General features: G+C 37.3%; 1 protein-coding gene across 5 annotated transcripts in view; it reads left to right on the top strand.

Moving 5' to 3' along the window:
- Positions 1-19,015, top strand: part of RELN (reelin) — a 697,060-nt gene that overhangs the window by 427,144 nt on the left and 250,901 nt on the right. For all 5 annotated transcript variants that reach the window (XM_079932058.1, XM_079932060.1, XM_079932059.1 and 2 more), the window contains one exon: positions 15,269-15,365. In XM_079932058.1, the coding sequence (XP_079788184.1) occupies positions 15,269-15,365 (97 nt within the window). The remainder of the gene's footprint in view (positions 1-15,268; positions 15,366-19,015) is intronic.

Genomic DNA, 19,015 nt, shown 5'->3' on the forward strand with positions numbered 1-19,015 from the left:
TTATTTTCATTGTTTAACAAATATCAAGCAGTAATTATTTTATTTATATAGTACATTAAAAAGGGATGTGGTTCCTTCTCTCAAATAGCTTATAGTTCTGTAGAGGAGACACTAAAAACATATTTTTAAAAAGCTTATAATCCAGGATAGAAATCCTTAAGTGTAATAGAGGATTACAAATAGCATACTGCAGTTCTGCAAAAGGAGGGATGACTCTGGTGAGAGTTTCTTGGAGAAAGTGGTCCTTGACCTGACAGTTGAAGATGACATACAGATTTAGAGAGTGTTGGTGCTTAAATATAGACAGAGAAACTTTTTATGTCTTTTCTAGAAAGAAATATAGATCTAGAGAATGTAAATACACAAAAAATTCAGACTAGACAGAGATATAAAGTCTTAAAATTGATATGCCATTTAAAGAAATAATTTATCAACAAAATTTCACTTCCCTCTGAACATATCCTAAATATAAATTTCCTAAAATAAATTGAAAATCTTTTTTAAGAAAAAGCAAAAAAAAAAAAAAAAAGAACTTTCTAAGCACTAGTTTTACCCCAGAAAAATTCCCTAGTTCTCCTCACATTTGGCTTTTTTATATCCCATTAGTATAAATGTTATCAGATGACTTGTTTCTTTCAAGGCAAGTTCATTTCTGTCAAGCTAATTCATTTTCTTCAGTGAGTTTTCTTGACAAATACAAAATGTGACTTTTATGTGGTCCAAATTCTGCTGTTTTTAAAATCAATAAAACATGATTGATTTTGCTTCACCCATTTTCATGACTGATCTGATAGATGCTTTCTTGACCGAAGTTATGGATTTTATGTCCCTTTTACTTATGCTATGGTTTTTCCTAATGTTTTAAAAAACCTTTTATTTACTTTAAAAAGCTACATACTTCTGTCTTCTATCAAATGGGCTTCAGAGTAATTTTACTTTATCCCTTTTTGCCGACAATCTCCTTCATCTAGCCTCTTTAAGATTAAAAAAACAAAACAAACAAACAAAAACCATGAAGCTCTCATCATTTGAGAGATGGCTTTGTTGAACAAAGGTGGCAGGGGTTTTGAGATCAGGCTGGTCTGGTTTGACTCCTGAGCTAACCACTTGCCAGCTGGGTATCTGAGAAAAGCAAAAGGCTTGCTTTACCACTCTGAGCTCCGTTTCCTTGTCAGTAAAAGTGAGCCAAATACTGTCGTAACAGCATTGTTTTAAAGTCTGATGAGCCTGAAAAGGTCTGGCACCTCGCCTGGTGTATTGACGCTGCTCAGTACAAATCAGTTCCCTCCCCACCTCTCTTACTCTCTCTCTCTCCTTCCCTGCCTTTCTGTCTTCTTCCCTCCCTCCCTCCCTCCCTTTTTCCCTTTCTTTCTTCCTCCTGTGGAATATCTGCACATTGGTCTACATGCCTCCCCTAAGCCCAGATATGACCCCAAATCATTATTATTAAAATACTCTTCAGCCAATTTATGTAAATGAGTCCCCAAGTCTTCCCTCATTGTATTTGGATGAAAAACAGACTTCAAATTAAATATATCTGTATTATATAATGTATGGAATATATATTAATGACAATATAGCAGAGTCAGAGAGAAGGGGAAAATGAGGGTATTAGATGCTTAAGCCCCCTTAAAATAGACATAAGCTCCCTAAAGTTAGAAACAAATACAATCAAATATTCCAGGGAAAGGTTTCCAATAAAGTAACAAAGTCCTGTGTTGTTTTGGAATCTCATAGGCAGTTTTCACTCTCTTGACATCTCTGTTCTCTTGGTATACATATTGACATGGGAGTTTTGTCCCTTATGATATTGTCTTTGATTTTTTTACCCCATGGGATTAGAAACCACTGGGCAGCTTTGTGGCAACTGAAAAGGAGAATCCTTGCTGACAACTTATAACTCTTTGCCACTACCACTCACCACCAGATAGAAAGAAGCATGAGGCCTGGTTTGCTGCTTTTGGACAAATTCCCGAGACTCAATAATCACTCAATAATTTGCTACAAGAGAAAAACATGCTTTTATGAGCATATTTCTTCCATGGAATTTGAAAAGCATCATATGCATTATTTAACTTGTAATTTTTAAGGATAAGCAAAGGGAGAAATTATGAAACTAAAGTCCCGTCTGTGCAATGATTGGGAGAGATCAGTTTAAAAGTTAATCACTCACAGCTTATTTGCTTCCATTGACTTCATCTAATGAAATCAACTTTTTTTCCACTTTATTTCATGTAACTTTTTTTTTTTTCTTTTGCGGTACGCGGGCTTCTCACTGCTGTGGCCTCTCCCTGCTGTGGCCTCTCGCGTTGCGGAGCACAGGCTCCGGACGCGCAGGCTCAGCGGCCATGGCTCACGGGCCCAGTCGCTCCGCGGCATGCAGGATCTTCCCGGACCGGGGCACGAACCCGTGTCCCCTACATCGGCAGGCGGACTCTCAACCACTGCGCCACCAGCGAAGCCCTCATGTAATTTTTGATATCCAAATTTCTTATCTTCTGTACAAATGACTGTACACAAAAAACAAGGAACATAAAATTATATTACTATTATTATGAATGAACGTAACAACCAAGTTATTATTCCAAGTGTATGACGGCAGTTGGAATAGAGCCAAGAAACTTTTTTACACCAACTCAATATTGAATGTATTGTCTCTCTGCTTAGTTTAAATATTAGATTTGATTTAAAAATTAAACGTACTTGGTGAAAAGTTCAATAATATTAAAAAAATAGTAAAAATAAACCTTCCTACACTAGATCTATATTCCCTCCCTCCAGAGGCATCAACTGTTACCAGTTTCTGCTAGTCCTTCCAGAAATTGTTTAGGCTTACGCAGGTGTCACAGTTATGAATTCTGTCTACAAACTTGGGTATCAGAGAAATAAAACTTTATTTTTTTTATAATCCAACTTAATTTCTTTTCACTGTCCCCCTTTTACCAGTGGTGAAAACTTTAATTTCAGTCAACTTTGGCTTGTCCTCTCCCATTTTTCTGGTGTTGTAGCTAAGTTTCAGAGAGCTTATTAGTTCAAAAGCAAGGGGTAGGGTGGGGATGCACCTCTGGTCCCCCAGTCCTCTGTTCCTGCAGGTGCTCACTGAGTCTTCCCTATCTCATCCAGTTTTTGGTGACTGGTCTGCACAGGTAGCCTTCGCACCTGTCCTAACCACTCCTTCATAGCAATTGCTCTGTTTTGAGCCCTGCTTGAGGGCATGAAAACTTCTGCTGCTCCTGGGCCTGGACTGTGGGTGTCTTTGTGCTGCTCCGACGTGCTCTCATGCTGCTATGGTCCTTCTGCCTCTCTGAGATGTAGAGTATAGGATCCTTCAGCTCTTTGCCCCCCAGATCTCTTTGGGGCTCTGCCAGAGAAGTGACCTTTATCTCCCATTCTCTCAGGCACTTCTGATTGCTTTGCTTGAATGAAAGATGAGAAGTAAAGTTACAAATGAAGACAACAGCAAAACCCCTTCATGGGAATATAGTGGCACATTAGGCTTGATGAGGGTGAGGCTTCTCCACTTTAACTTTGCCCTGATGCTGGGCTGCATGCAGGTAGACTTCTGAACCACAATAGTAACTTCTTCTGTTCAAATGTGCCATTGAACCCAAGGGGGTGAGAGAGATTGTGGATGGAGCAACACCGACTTATCAGCACTACTGACAATTCCCCATTATCAAGTGTGCTCAGTGTGATTACGCTCCTGAAGGTGGAGGGGGATCAGTAGGGTCTTGTTCCTATAGAGACAGCCCTACAACCAAAAAGAAAAAAAGGTAGGAAGAAAAACCTCATATAACTAAATTTAGAAGGAAAGTAAGAACCTACAAATACGCTGTATCTCAACATTTCACTTAAACATCTACTACTTGTGTCTCAACTACATTTTTATAGTTTTGTTTTTTTTTTTTTTGCGGTACACAGGCCTCTCACTGTTGTGGCCTCTCCCGCTGCGGAGCACAGGCTCCGGACGCGCAGGCTCAGCGGCCATGGCTCACGGGCCCAGCCGCTCGGTGGCATGTGGGATCTTCCCGGACCGGGGCACGAACCTGTGTCCCCTGCATCGGCAGGCAGACTCCCAACCACTGCCCCACCAGGGAAGCCCCCCATTTTTATAGTTTTTTAAAAATCTTTATTGAATTTGTTATAATATTGCCTTTTTTTTTTTTTTTCATGTTTTGGCTTTTTGGCCCCAAAGCATGTGGGATCTTAGCTCCCCGACCAGGGATTGAACCTGCACCCCTTGCATTGGAAGGCGAAATCCCAACCACTGGACTGTCAGGGAAGTCCCCATCGTTTCTCTTTATATATTAACTATTTTAGTATGATATAAACACTGCCAGTATTCCATATGAATGGAGAGAAATCTTGATTTTTTTAATTAAAAAGAAATACACCTGTTAGCCCAAAACTGGGAACATCCCAGTTACCCATAAACAGGAGAATGGATAAACAATGATACATCCATTCAGTGGCCTACTACTCAGCAATAAAAAGGAATGAATTATTGATAGTTGAAACAACATGGTTGGATTTTAAAAATATTATGTTGAATGAAAGAAGGCAGACCCAAAATAGTTCTTACTGTATGATTTCACTTATACGAAATCTATAATAGACCAAATTATCTAAAGTGCTAGAAATTAGATTAGTGATTGTTTCAGGGATGGGGACTTGACTGGGAAGGGGCATGAGGAACTTTCTGGGGTGATTAATACATTATATATAATCTTGAGGGAGCATGGGTTACATAGATGTATACCTTTGTCAAAACTTGAGATCCATATATTACACTGTGTGCAAATTTACCTCAATAAAAAATTTCAGGGCCTTCCCTGGTGGCGCAGTGGTTAAGAATCCGCCTGCCAATGCAGGGGACACGGATTTGAACCCTGGTCCGGGAAGATCCCACATGCCTCGGAGCAACTAAGCCCGGAGCAACAAAGCCTCACCCTAGAGCCCGCGAGCCACAACCACTGAGCCCATGCACCACAACTGCTGAAGCCCGCGCCTAGAGCCCATGCTCCACAACAAGAGAAGCCACTGCAATGAGAAGCCCATGCACCGCAACAAAGAGTAGCCCCCTCTTGCCCCGCAAGAAAGCCCACATGCAGCAACGAAGACCCAACACAGCCAAAAAAATAAAATAAATAAATTTTTAAAAATTTCAACAGTAATAAAAAAAACAGTGAGAAAAGTTAAGAAATAGGAGACATTTCTGATTCATAACTTGGGTTAAAAAGAGTTCAACGAGAGGGAGAGAGAGAGTTAAAGGAACTAAAAAAGTGAATGAATTTTTAAAAACATTTTAAGTTTTCTTAAGAGGTGTCTTTACTCTCTAAGGACTTACAAAGTCTAGAAGGAATCTTTGTTTTGCTTAACAGATTATCCCTTTAATGCTTGTTTCCTGAAGATCACAGAAGGCATCCAGAGCTGTAATATCACTAGGCTCTGATGTTCTAGTGGGAAATGTTGGGACTGTTAGAAAACATGATGACAAATAGCAACTAGAAGACAACAGATGTTTCCCCTCCAGCACAATAATAATAGCAGAGATGTCCTATTCAGCAGAGATCAGGGAAGAACAAGAGTCACTCGTCAGAAGAAGCATCTTAGATGAATAAGTTGTGATGCCGACAGAGATATGAGACATCAAGAAGAAAGACACAGATGAAGTTGTCTCAGATCCTATGGCAAATGAAGACGTCTGTCAATTGGCTTATCATACAGAAAGCACCACAATTTACAGCGAAGGAAGCCAAAAAGCTGTGGCTGGCATTGCATAGGGTTGCTTGAATCAAGAAAAGACTAGGACATCTCCATTTTTATATGTAAAAGATCATACTGCAGGACTAGAGAAATTGAGGTCACAGACTCTGCTGCATGTAATATTTTCTTGAAAATACAAATTTATTGGAGAAATTATTCAGAAATGGAGCAAAAAGTTTGGTGACTTGGCTTATTAAAGTTTATTTGCTTTGAGAAAAATAATTATCTGAATAAAGACTCTAAAAAGACTGAAATTTAGTTCGGGGGTGAGTTATTCTGGCTGGAGCTTTATTTATTCAGTGATTAGTAGATTAGCCCATAAGAGAAAAGAAGTCAAGTGAAGAGTAAAACTACTTCAAAGTTCCTTAGTATCTTGGAGCCCCCATTGAGAACTACAGCAGAGGGGACTCCATTTAGTAGCCAAGTATGAGAACCACAATGTAAATGGAGTTTCCAGGTAATCAGAACAAAGTATTAATAAGTCTGATGAACAATGTCACTGGGAAAAAACTGGATAAAAGTGCATCCACGGGCTTCCCTGGTGAGAGTCCGCCTGCCGATGCAGAGGAAACGGGTTCATGCCCCGGTCCGGGAAGATCCCACATGCCGCGGAGCGGCTGCGCCCGTGAGCCATGGCCACTGAGCCTGCGTGTCCGGAGCCTGTGCTCCTCAACGGGAGAGACCACAACAGTGAGAGGCCCGCGTACCGCAAAAAAGAAAAAAAAAAAAGTGCATCCACTCAATGTCCACCAGGCCAATGGGCAGTAAGATTTGGAAGACAGTGTTGGGTGAAGGGGAACACAAACCACGGGCATCAAAGGCTCCACATCACTGCTGAAGGATGTCCAAGGGACTTTTTTGTAATACTGATCACTTGGAAGACATATCACCAAATAGGCTTACCCATGTAACATGGAACATACACCTTACAAGTTTTCAAGACCAGGTGACTACGGGAGATCGTGAGTAGGTGAGAAAAGTATGGCAAAATAAATATTTTATCGGATGACACACCTTTGCCAGAACTTCTAATATATCACTGTATTTTGGGGTTGTGGAATTATAATTTGATTTTTAGGGTTTAATGGTCCAATATTCTGATCTTATGTGCATCTTTTTCTACTTTTTCTCTCATGTTTTCCCTCTTGACCTCACCTTTTTCTACTCTCTTTCACTCTCTCTTCTCTTTTGTTAATAACTTTTTTCTCTTATTATTACACTCTCCTCTAACCTTCATCTCTTGCTTCCTCCCCCTCCTTCCTCTTACCATGATGTAATTGCTCTGGGGAAAACTTCATCTACAATAGAAAGGTTAACCAGGAGGTGTCCTACTAATAAAATAAGGTGTGAATCTGGAGGCTTATTATTTCCTTCTTTAAGCTCTGTTTTACATGACAGAAATAAGAACTCACTCAATGGAATTAAATGTCAAGTACATTTGAAACAAGTGATAAAATATTTCCTCAAGCAGTATGTAGTGGAATTCAGCATAGTAGGAGGTCAGAATATTGCATGCAGTAGTAGGGTATAGAACGGTTATTTTTAATCCAAATAATATTTGCCATTATACTTGCTAGCAAAGCAAAGATCAAATTTTTAAACTCCCTGGTGAAATAAGAAGAGTTCTCTTACCTTCCTTAGTGAGAAGTAATGAGAAAGAATGAGCTATAAATGGAGTTTGTCATTTTCACATTTAGAGCATATGTTAGCTCCTTAGAAAAAAGGCATGACATTGTTGAAGGTGATATTATTCTCAGTCTTATAGAGTGAACTTTCCTCGCTGTTTTTCTAAAAGTATTCCACATTTACAAAGAAAAGAGGATTTTACAAGGGGTTTGTTTCGTTTTGTTTGTTTTGCGGTATGAGGGCCTCTCACTGTTGTGGCCTCTCCCGTTGCGAAGCACAGCCTCCGGACACGCAGGCTCAGCGGCCATGGCTCACGGGCCTAGCCGCTCCACAGCATGTGGGATCCTCCCGGACCGGGGCACGAACCCATGTCCTGTGCATCGGCAGGCGGACTCTCAACCACTGCGCCACCAGGGAAGCCCACGAGGGTTTTTTTTAAGCTTGATCTTTCACAATAGTCGTGCCTTTCTGCTATAAAACATTGTCTCTTTGCTATAAAATATGGTCAAAAGTTGAGTGTTCTGCTTGTTGAGGGTTTTTTTTTTTTTAATTTTTATTGGAGTATAGTTGATTCCTTGTTGAGGTTTGAGTGGAAATTACAAGGAGCTCCGACGTCTCCAGAAGTCAGCTGACTGCCCAGCTCCCACAGGGCTGGCAGGGTCCTATTTACTTTGGTGGATTCACCAGTCCATGATCTGGCCTTGTTGTGCAAGCCCACACATGAGATGGTGTCAGCACATGCAGTGTGAGCTGTAACTGGGGGAAGAGACTTGTTATCTTTGGGTCGGGAAATTATAAGAGATTTCTCTTTTCTCTTTCCATTTTTAATGTACTTTTTATAATCAGATCAAATATTAAAATTATTTTAATATCTCTGTTCAGAAATGCTAGTGAATAGACAGTTCCAACTCATAGAATACCAGACACTGAATCCTTCAGAGGCAATAAATCATGGGTAGATAATACGATGTCCTCGGTCTTGGGGACAAACGGCATGTATCTCAAATGAGAATTTGATGATAACTGATTGTCACTGAGTTTCCAGGTGATTAACTTGTTTCAGCAGAGTAACTGACGAAAGGCTGAGTGATTTCACTCTGATCTAAAAAGAAGAATGAGTTGAGTAATGAGACTGCTCTTGAGAAAATAGTATTTTAGTTATTTATTTATTGTTATCAGGATGATGTCACCACCAACCATTCATAAATCTGTGGTTGTGCGAAGGAGCCCAATTTTCTCATTAATCCTCCTCCTCTTTCCAGTGTCCTGAAAGTCCTGTGTGAGTCACTGCAGGACATGGGGACTGCGGGGCACTCCAGGGACATTTCACTCCAGCTTCCTCTGTGCCTACTGAACAGGGGCTTTGGTGTGTTTTCCAGACTATTAATTTTAAAGTCATGATTAAAAACAGAATTATACCTTCAGAAGTGTGCTCTCTATAACACAAATGCACATTGCATATAATTCCTAAACAGAAACAGCCACCTAAATGATAAAAAACAAAGACAGAGAATTGACACCAAGATAACAAGTTTCAAACTGCCAAGGAGCTTGTTAGAGTGAAAAACAAATCTTGGTTCAAAGCATTTCTTTTTCTTTTATGTTTCCAGTTGGACCCTAGATGTGCTGGTCAACAAGTACCTGCCTTCATCCTTACTGATTCCTTTATGGTTTTGTTTGTTTCCTTTATGTTTTTGTTAGGGAAAAAATGGTAGTGTGATAGTGTATATATAAAATAGGGATGAATTATGTAGGGATGTACATAACCAAAGGAATATTGAATTTGATTATGTACTTTAGTCCAGTGAATTCATTCTGAACATTTTCTGTGAAGTCCATGACATTTCTCTTATTTTTGTACATTTTCATTAGCAAAGCAAAATCCCTTATCCTATAAATGAAAAAAGAACTTTTAAGAAAAGACATTGTAGCTCTTCCAGATAAACTCTGACAGTAAAAATGATGACAAACGTTTTTGAAATGCACATGAGTTTTGTAGAATTAGAGTTCTTTTCTCTTCTTGGCTGCATTAGAGTGGAGTAGGAAGAATATTGGACAAGGAGTCAGGGAATCTAGCCTCTAGTCCTGTTCTGTCATTTGTAAAATGACAGGGGCTGATTGAGACTCAGTGATACTTCAGATGCCCTCTAACTCGAATGACCAATGATCTGTGAACTGTAGTAATAGGTGAGATTCATGTGGTACCTAAGCATGTGATAAATAGGTTCAGAGAGGGCTCAATATATTCAGGCTTTGCCTGGTCTTCGGGGATAGCAAGCATTTCCCTTAAATTGTCTTTTAATCATACTGTTCATGGCAGATTATATTTTGAGGTGGGCAATTCGTATGATGGGCTGTGGTATTTGTCAGATTCTTATGTTCTGTTTTTCATATTGAGAAAAAGAAAAAGAGGGGGCAAGTTTTCTTAGATTAGAGAAATAGTCGGTATTACTTTTACTCTTAAGCAGAGAAGCAATTCATTTCTAATCCTTAGCCTGGGAGGTCACATTCCTTTTAAATTGAAAAATAGAAGTCTATTTAACAGGGATTATTTAAAACTTCTTCTTCCCACCAATCTCTGAAGAATATGTTACCTAACTTTACAGAGCCCATCATTTTCTTGAGAAAATTTGGTTGGGAGACCACAGTTTAAATGTTAGAAATAAATAGCACTTTTTTTTTGCTCCGAGCCTAGAGATAATTGGACTGCTCATTATCCAGCAAATTGAACCCTTATTCTTAGGAACAACTCATAAGGGAAGAGTAGAATTTTAGACTACTAGTATTATTCGCAGAGAGCACCCATTGGGGTTAGGTACCTAACCCTACTCAACCAAGTTAACTTGTTAGACGCAGGGGCATTCTGAGAAAGACATGAGGGAAGAACTCAGGCACTCAGAGCACTTAGGCATTGCTGTAGGTTCTGGGATGAGCCAAGAATTCCTGTTCTTGAAATTTGGATGCTTATTTACATCTGTAGGTTTTTAAAACTTACCTTGTTTTTCTGAAATGGATCACTATTTCCTTCTGGGAAGCCATGACTCCTAGTTGCCCTTTGTATTATTTGGCCTCCATCAGAGTCATTGTGTTCATCACGAATTTGTGATTTTTCCTTTCCTTTATGATGATGGCATTCATGTAAGTGGTTGTACAATGCTTAACTTTAATGGTAGAAAAAATATTAGGAAGGTCACATTATAGACTCACTGTTAGAAAAGTCACCTTGATGGGCAGCACAAAAATATTAGGATTGTTAGGAACATGAACAGAAATGAACCCACTGCCAATAATCATGGAAAAGTATGCAGGGATAGCCTCAGATTGATACACACTGAAGGGTCACGATGATAGTTGGAGCTTTCCAGAAACCAGACTAAGGATATAGTTGTTCCCCAGGGATCCATTCTTGGACCTCTACTTTTCTCACTTAGTATATCCTCCCCTCTCCCCCTGGCCCCCAATAATATGCACTCCTATGATTTCAGCCATATCTTAAATTGTCCTGTCAGTGCTGATCTCCTTTCCCTGAAGTTCAAATACATATAATCATTGTCAGCTGGTCATCTCCAGTTGTCAGCATAACCAGAAGAGCAGTCAGTTTCCAAGCCCTGTAATTCCCTAGAGTTGAGCTGTCCAGTATGGTAGCCACTAGTCACATGCAGCTATTAATCACCTGAACTGTGGTTAGTCTGAATTGAGATGTGCTGTAAGTGTAAATACACCCCATAATTTGAAGACTTTTTATGAAAAAAGAATGTAAACTATATCATTAATAATTTTGTATAATTACATGTTAAAATATAATTTGAGTATACTGGGTTAAATAAACCATATTATTAAACTTAATTTCACCTATCCTTTTTTATTTTTACTGTAGCCATTAGAAAGTTGAAAATTACATATGTGGATCATATTATGTTTCTATTAAAAAGTGATACTCTTTTCTTCATCTCCACCTTATTTCAAGGCACTATTGTGTCCTACTTGTGTTATATCAACAGTCCAGTCTTTTCTACCGCTAATCCATTATTTGTTAGAGTAATTTTCCTAAAAGTTGGATTGTATCATGACTTTGGAAGCAGAATAGTGGGAGTTTGAATCCCAGTTCTATAATTTTCAATCTGTGTAACCTTGGACAATCATTTAATGTCTCTAAATCTCAGTTTTAGCATCCTCTAAATGTGGATAAAAATAAAGGCGGGATATATGAATTAATTGAGGCATTGTTTGTAGAGTTCCTAGTGCAGTATCTATCACTTGGTAAATGGCGCATGACACCTTCCATGAACTGGCTGCCACTTTCCAGCCCCATCCTTTGCCACCCTCTTCATGTACCAGTGTGGTTCCAGGCACACTAACACACTGAAGTAGCAGTTTTACTTGTATCATAATCTCTGCATTCCTTGTGCCCTATGACACCATCACCTTTCTTCTTTGACTAACTCCTATTTCTCATTCAGGACCAGTTCTGGGACCACCTCCTTTGGAAGCTCTCCCTTACTTCCTTAGTCTAAGTTAGGTACCATCACAGCCAGCGCGTACTCCTGTTATAAGGAGTGAAGAGCTATGGAAAACGTGATGGGTGTTGGAATTAGCAAGTCCTGGGTCCAGATTGCCAGTCTGTCAACTTTACAGCTGTAGGATTCGAGCAAATGCTTAACTTCTTTGGAGCTCAGTTTTCTTATTAGTAAAACGAGGACACTGAAAACTATCTTATAGAGAAGTTGAAAGATTCAGATAGGCTTTAGAATATCTGGCACATAATAGGATGCAGTAAATAGCTATCATTGCGTTGGCACCCTATATTTTAATTGTGTGCTTGTTTCCCTGCCTTTCCTTCTGGAGTATAAACTCCTGGAAGAAAATAATATTGTTTTTGTTTTGGTCTTTGTACCACTAAAGCTCATCATATTGCCTATAGGTTCTCAACATATGGTTGTTAATTGTAAGAATGAATTAATGAATGATAAATGAATAAATAACACCATTGGCATCTAAGAGTGGGTTGGATTTGACCACCCAGAGGGATGTGCTTTCAAAATAAATTATGTTGACAAACCCAGACATACTGTGAGAAATTCAAGCAAAGGACATTTAAAAGACCTTGACAAGAAGCTAACGGATTTGTTTCATCAATCCTTGATGAAGCCATTGTACCTCCAGGTAGCAACAACTTAGTGAATAATAGCTGGTAATTTTGAATCTTTAAGTTTCAACAGGGTACCAGTGCCTTTGTAATTTTATTTTAAGTTTCTGGAGCTATGCAGCACAACAAAGAAAGGTCCAGAGGGGTTTTTGAGCCAAGTGGGGACAAAGCTGTATCTGATTTCCTTTTTCTTGTGTTTATTGTTTTTTTAACTCCTGTTATTCCACAAAATAGAAGGGGTTCTCCAAACACATCAAACATCTGTGGTCCATTCACTGGTTCCCGAGTGCCAGGCTGTAGGCTACCTATGCTAGAATCACCTTTAAACAATATACAGATGCCTAGGCTGCACATGAATCCTATTTAATCAAAACTGTAGGTGATGGAAACTTGTAATACATGTATTTATACAGATACAGTTTTTCTGATATACAGTTGATTTGGGGAGTGCTGATCAATATTTATAGAGAGAATGATTGCTATGAGGATTCAAATATCAGACCTCGGACTTCACATCAACAATGATGCTTTTAGTTTAGAATCACTGGAGGAAAATGGCAGATAGTCATTGTGAGGGTTGAACAATCTTTTAATTTCTCTCTGTCAAAGCTTATATTTCTTTTGAGCCATTTCACAATGCCTTGGAGGCCAAATAATCCTCATCTATCAATAAGTAAGAAGCATACTATAAGTTCAGTGCTACTTCTCTGTACTTTTATCATAATCACACTCCTTGGGAAAAATTGTGTAGTTTTTTTTTTTTTTGGTACGCGGGCCTCTCCCGTTGCGGAGCACAGGCTCCGGATGCACAGCCTCAGCGGCCATGGCTCACGGGCCCAGCCGCTCCGCAGCATGTGGGATCTTTCCGTACCGGGGCACGAACCTGTGTCCCCTGCATCGGCAGGCGGACTCTCAACCACTGCGCCACCAGGAAAGCCCCAATGTGTAGTTTTAAGAATAGAAAAATAGTAGTAAGAAGTTCATATAGTAGGTTCCCTGTGGGGGGAAAAAACTAATATACCTGTTCTGGATGACAATGGTAGAAATCCATAATAATAATAATAGCTAACACTTATGCTAACGCTTACATCATGCTTGCTCTATTTGACGTATGCCAGGTTCTATTTGAAGTGCTTTAGATCTCAGGCCCTAATAATAGTTCTGCTTATGAAGTTGCCTTATATTTATTCACTCATTCAACAAATATTTATGGAATACAGCATGCCAGGCATAAAATGGTGAACAAGAGACATATTTGTTGCCTTTATGAAGCTACTACTATGCCTCTTCTAATGTCAAGGACATGTTATTAGAATCTTGCTTCACAGTAATCAAGAGAAGATTTAAATCTCCTACTAAGATTTGAGATACTACCTTTAAAAATTCTATATCAGAAGTTGTTCTCTGTTTATTCTTAAAAAAGCAAAGCTTCTTGACATTGTTGATCGCCTTTGTATAGGAACACAGCTCAAAAGATTAGAATAATTTATTCCATGCAATACACATATAGGAAATACCTCGATTTTTTGGCCACGTTTTTACTTACTTATTGTGCTTCTGCCTCTTGGCTTTATGGGCTACCTGGTATCTTTTCACACTTTTGTCTTCTTCCTATTTGAATAGGGCTTCCTGCTCCCTTTTTTCTCTGAGATTAGCAAACAGCTAAAAGGGCCTGGTACAATGATCTTCAAAAACAAAGGGCATGGTGCCCTTTCAATAATGTTTGGCACCTAGAATGTGAGTCTTTGAAAATGTCCTTTCTGCATGAAATACAGCTCTCATGTGCTTTGAGGTTCAGATTGAGGAAACATAATTCTTTCTTTGTACATGTAATGATTCTAGGTTGAAGTATCATGATGCAAATCATTGTCAATGTTATTGTAAATATGCAAAGTCAAATCCAGAATATTCATATTATCAATTTATACTGAAGACATGAATATATTTATTTTTAAGATTCTGTTCTAAGGTTTTATTAGCCACTTCACTTTATAATAATAAAGCAACTAATTAAATTATTTACAAGGTTAACATTAACTCAGTCTCCAAAATTTGCTTGAATTAGAATTTGTGTTTATTTCATATTACTATGTGGATTAAGTACAATCTGATTCCATTATTTTTTACATAGTATATTTCATAGACATGCAAATCTATTTAAGGACAGTTATTTTAAACATTGACATTAATCATAACTCAAAAGAAAAAGGTTTAAAATTTGTAAAACACCTTTTGATTTCAGAGATATATGGTTTTAGTTCATTATATAAGTGTATATTACTTTGCTTATCTTTCATATTAGCAAAATACTTGTATTGGGCATAGTATATTATGTAATGATTGATAATAATACCAGCGGCCATTAAGTGCCTACTGTGAGATTGATTCTGTACTCTGTGTTTTATGTACACTCTCTCATTTAATCCTCATGATAACTATGTGATATTTAGGTCCATATTATTTTCCTCATTTTACAGATGAGAAAACTGAAACTTTGGGAGGTTAAGTAACTTACCCACCATTACGAGTAACTGAAAGAATTGGGATTGAAGTTCAAATCCTTCTGTTTTTATGTTTCTTTAACATGTCACAATACAAAATACCATTATCTTCCTTGAAATGTTGATTTCAACTGAATAACAACAACTATTACATCTTTCTTTACCTGAGTGATAAACCACATTGTGCTACTTAGTTCACAGCCTGAGGTTGTGTTCTGTGTTCCCACAGGGTTGTATGTAACAACTGTGAGACTGGAGAACAGTGTGGTGCAATTATGCATGGCAATGCTGTCACCTTCTGTGAGCCATATGGTCCAAGAGAATTGGTAAGTATGTGCTATTTATGTACATTATTCCAAATACAGTCTTTACTGAACTTTTTGCCAACAAAAGGTTTTCCTACCCAATTCCAGTTCAGATGAAAATTTGCAGTATTATTTATGAGTCCTATTGCAAATATCTCAAAATTAGGAGCAGTGATTTTATAATTTATATTCAAATGTAAAAAATAAAGAATACAGTCATAAAATTGGCAGCATCAATGGATCTCATTAAACATGGTGCATCATTGTGATTATATGCCTTTTTAAAAATATGGGTATGACAGGCATGACATATATATATGACACACATATATATATATCATAGCTAAATAATTTGTGTCTTTATAAGTTCTTGTATAAAGCTTTACTTTTACTCTTCTTATTTTCTCCTTGCAAGCCAAAAATATTAAATGAGCAATTTTATCACATTATTTTTATACTTTGTTTCCTAACCACCTAGGAACTTTAATGAATTTTTTTGAAATGAAAGAGCACACTGAATAAACCAGTTTTTTAAAAATTTTGGTTTATGCCAAATTGTTCAGTAGTAGGTTACTTCAATTTAGATGATTAGATTTTGCTTGCCAAAGGTAAGTCCTTGGATCATATGTAAAATGAAACATGAGCATTCTAAATTGAAAACAATAAAACCACTAGCCATCAGCATATGGCTAGTGAGCCTTTTGTTGTCACTTGCTACTTCTTTCTGGCACCAAGACTACCTTCATTTCACATTCTTGAAAAAGGATATAAAAGCAATTGTTGTGTTGTACTTCTAGCTCAGTTTCTTTGCATCTAATTTTCTTTTCGCAACATCTCTTTTGCTTTGCTTTTCTGCTTTTTGACTTGAGTTTCAATGCCTCTCCTTTTTTGTCCCACATCTTCCTTATGATGGAACTTTTAATAACAAAGTTGTGTTTTTCACCCCTCCACCACACGTTATGTTTCCAATTCATTAATTTAAAAAGTGGCCAAAAGACTGGCTTCCACAGTAAAAAGGAGGAAAAAACCTTGCTAGGTAATTAAAATAAGATTTAGTTATCAAATTGTGAAAGTCAATTAGTTTTTATAACATGGTTCTTATTTTATGCTGCTTGAATACTCCTTTCATGGCAATAAATAAATTTAATTTATTAAACATACAAGCTTCAGAACATTGATAAATTGAAGAGTTTTTAGTTGAAATTAGAACACAAACAGAGTTAATTGGATGCAAATTAAAATAATAGGTGCTCATAATTCAACTCTTAACAAGATATTATAACATTCCTGCAGATAAATGTGACTCTGTAGTGAAATTCTCCTTGAAAAAATAGATTTGCTAGTACATCTTAAATAATGTACCATGACTGAATTAATTATCTATAAACCTTAAAACAAAATTAAATTTTTGTCATAGTTAATCAAGCTTAGAATAAATGCCTATTTTAGAATGTTCACCCATTCAGTAATATTTCTGGAAATGCTTGGTAAATTCTTTTTTGTTTCTGATTAATAAGAAATAAACATATCTAAGAATATAATACCAGAATTCATATTTCTGTAGCATAGAAACTGAAGTATCTAGTTTATTTGATCCCATGTAATATATTTAATCCTGAAGGTTTCACTGTATCCCAGTTTATTTAGCATTAGAATTTATACACCCAGTGGGCTAGTTTTGAATTGTGTTATATAATTAATGTGAGATCAGCCTTTCGACTAAAAAGGAAAATATTCAAAATAATTTTCTTTATCCAAGAAAGGAAAAAACACACACAGATTTATATTTCGTCATAAGTATTTTCCTAGGATGAATTGTGTTGTAGACTCAAAGGGAATAGAATGAAGATACATTAACAAAGATAAGGATGACATCTACATTTTACACACTGGCAACTTCTAATTTCCAATAATTTTTATACCATATTGGCGTCCCAGGAGCAGAAATGTATATTGTACCCAAGTTGTGTTTACAAGAGAAAGATCAATCGAAAGAAAAGTGATGAATTCAGTGGTCAGTAAACATGCTGTTGTCCACTAAAATTCAAATATTTGCACGGCACTTCAAAACTGAATCCAGTTAAAACAGTTGTGTGTGAGAACTGATGAAAGTTATCAGCCCCAAACATCACTTTTTAAAAAAATATCCTTTAAAATTTTTCATAAATCCAATTCTTACTGAAGTTGTGAAACAAAGAACCACCGACCACAGGTAAAGAACCTTAGTAGGTTAATGCTTTATTTTTTAAAATGCCTAAAAGAGCATTTCCATTTTGTGAATTTAGTCAAATGGCTATTTCATTTCAATAAAACTCAGAGCCAGTGAGAGGTGGTACCTGCTTACACATGGGCACACCACGCATTTCAGTTTCCACTGCTGCTCTGCTGTGCAGCCCTCACACATTTCACTACTTCAGGGAAGTCTCCATATTTCAGGGAGTGGCACCTAACTTGATTCATTTTGCTAGTCTGAAATGAAGGTAATGAGGAATTCATTTACCCACTCCTTTAAGAGAAAATGTGCTCTCTCAGAGCTTAAAACAAAAGTAGTCATGGTACTCTTCATTTTTTAAAAATAAAATATTTGCTCAATTATTCTCTCATATTTGCAAATGCATTTTAGTTACAAGGAGGAGCTTGGGCTAAAACAGGATTAAACTCAGTGAAAATTTGCAGCGAAGAAGTATAGAATGAACAGCCTCAGCCTGCAGTGAATTATTCAGATTCATTTAGTCAGCATATTAATTTTCTATAATTTTCTATAATTTAGAGTTGATTTGATAATTTAAGAGCAGTGAGATTTGGTAGGGAAAAAGTTCTCTCTCAGACATTCATAGTCGCTGTAATATTTATCAAAATCTCTTTAAGAGGTCCTTTAGTTTTCAGAATGTCCCATGTAAAGACTTAATAACTTTGCAGACTGAAATCATATATTTGAACTCAAGAATAATAAATATAATACTCAAATGTGAATATAGGTGAATAGGTTTTATAGGCAATGCTTCATTTTTTTTTTTTCTCTTCATCTTTCCTGTTCTTTCTCGTAGCTGACAGTGTTACTCATAAACTAAATGGGTAAAGGTAAAAGAATGGGAGTCAACAGTCCTTCGCTTCCCCGGTGAAGAAAAAAGTGTGGAATCAATGACTAATCGAAGTCTAGGGTCACCCTCAGTTAGCACATGTAATTGAAATTTGGCACTATTTCAAGTGATTTACTGTTTGCTAGCAGAGGTCACGGCTGTGAAACTTGATCACCCAGGTGACAAAAGCATCATTTATTACACCCCCAGCATAAGTATCAAAGACGCTCTGGTCTGTTTAATTCACTAGCAATAACAATAGCCGTGGTGCTTTTAACTTATATAATACCATACCATTGTTTCAAAGAACTTATATTCAGGAGTGTTTCATAACTCATCTGCGAATCTACTCAGTTACATAAAATCAGAGGGGGAAAAGAGCATTCATTCAATTTTGTGAAAAATTTTTAAAATTTCCATGTGCCTCTTTGGACTTTAAGATCAAAATTTCCAAGTGGAACACCCACGAGGATAAGTAGTTGAACTTACTTTAAAAGTTATGAGGGAAAAAAAACAGATTTCTTTTAACTTCGCAGGACATTTGGTTCTGTCTAAAACATCCATGAGACATTTGGTTCATAAGACATTTGG

This window comes from Stenella coeruleoalba (genome assembly GCF_951394435.1).
Source record: "Stenella coeruleoalba genome assembly, chromosome: 9".
In the NCBI taxonomy this organism is placed as follows: Eukaryota; Metazoa; Chordata; class Mammalia; order Artiodactyla; family Delphinidae; genus Stenella; species Stenella coeruleoalba.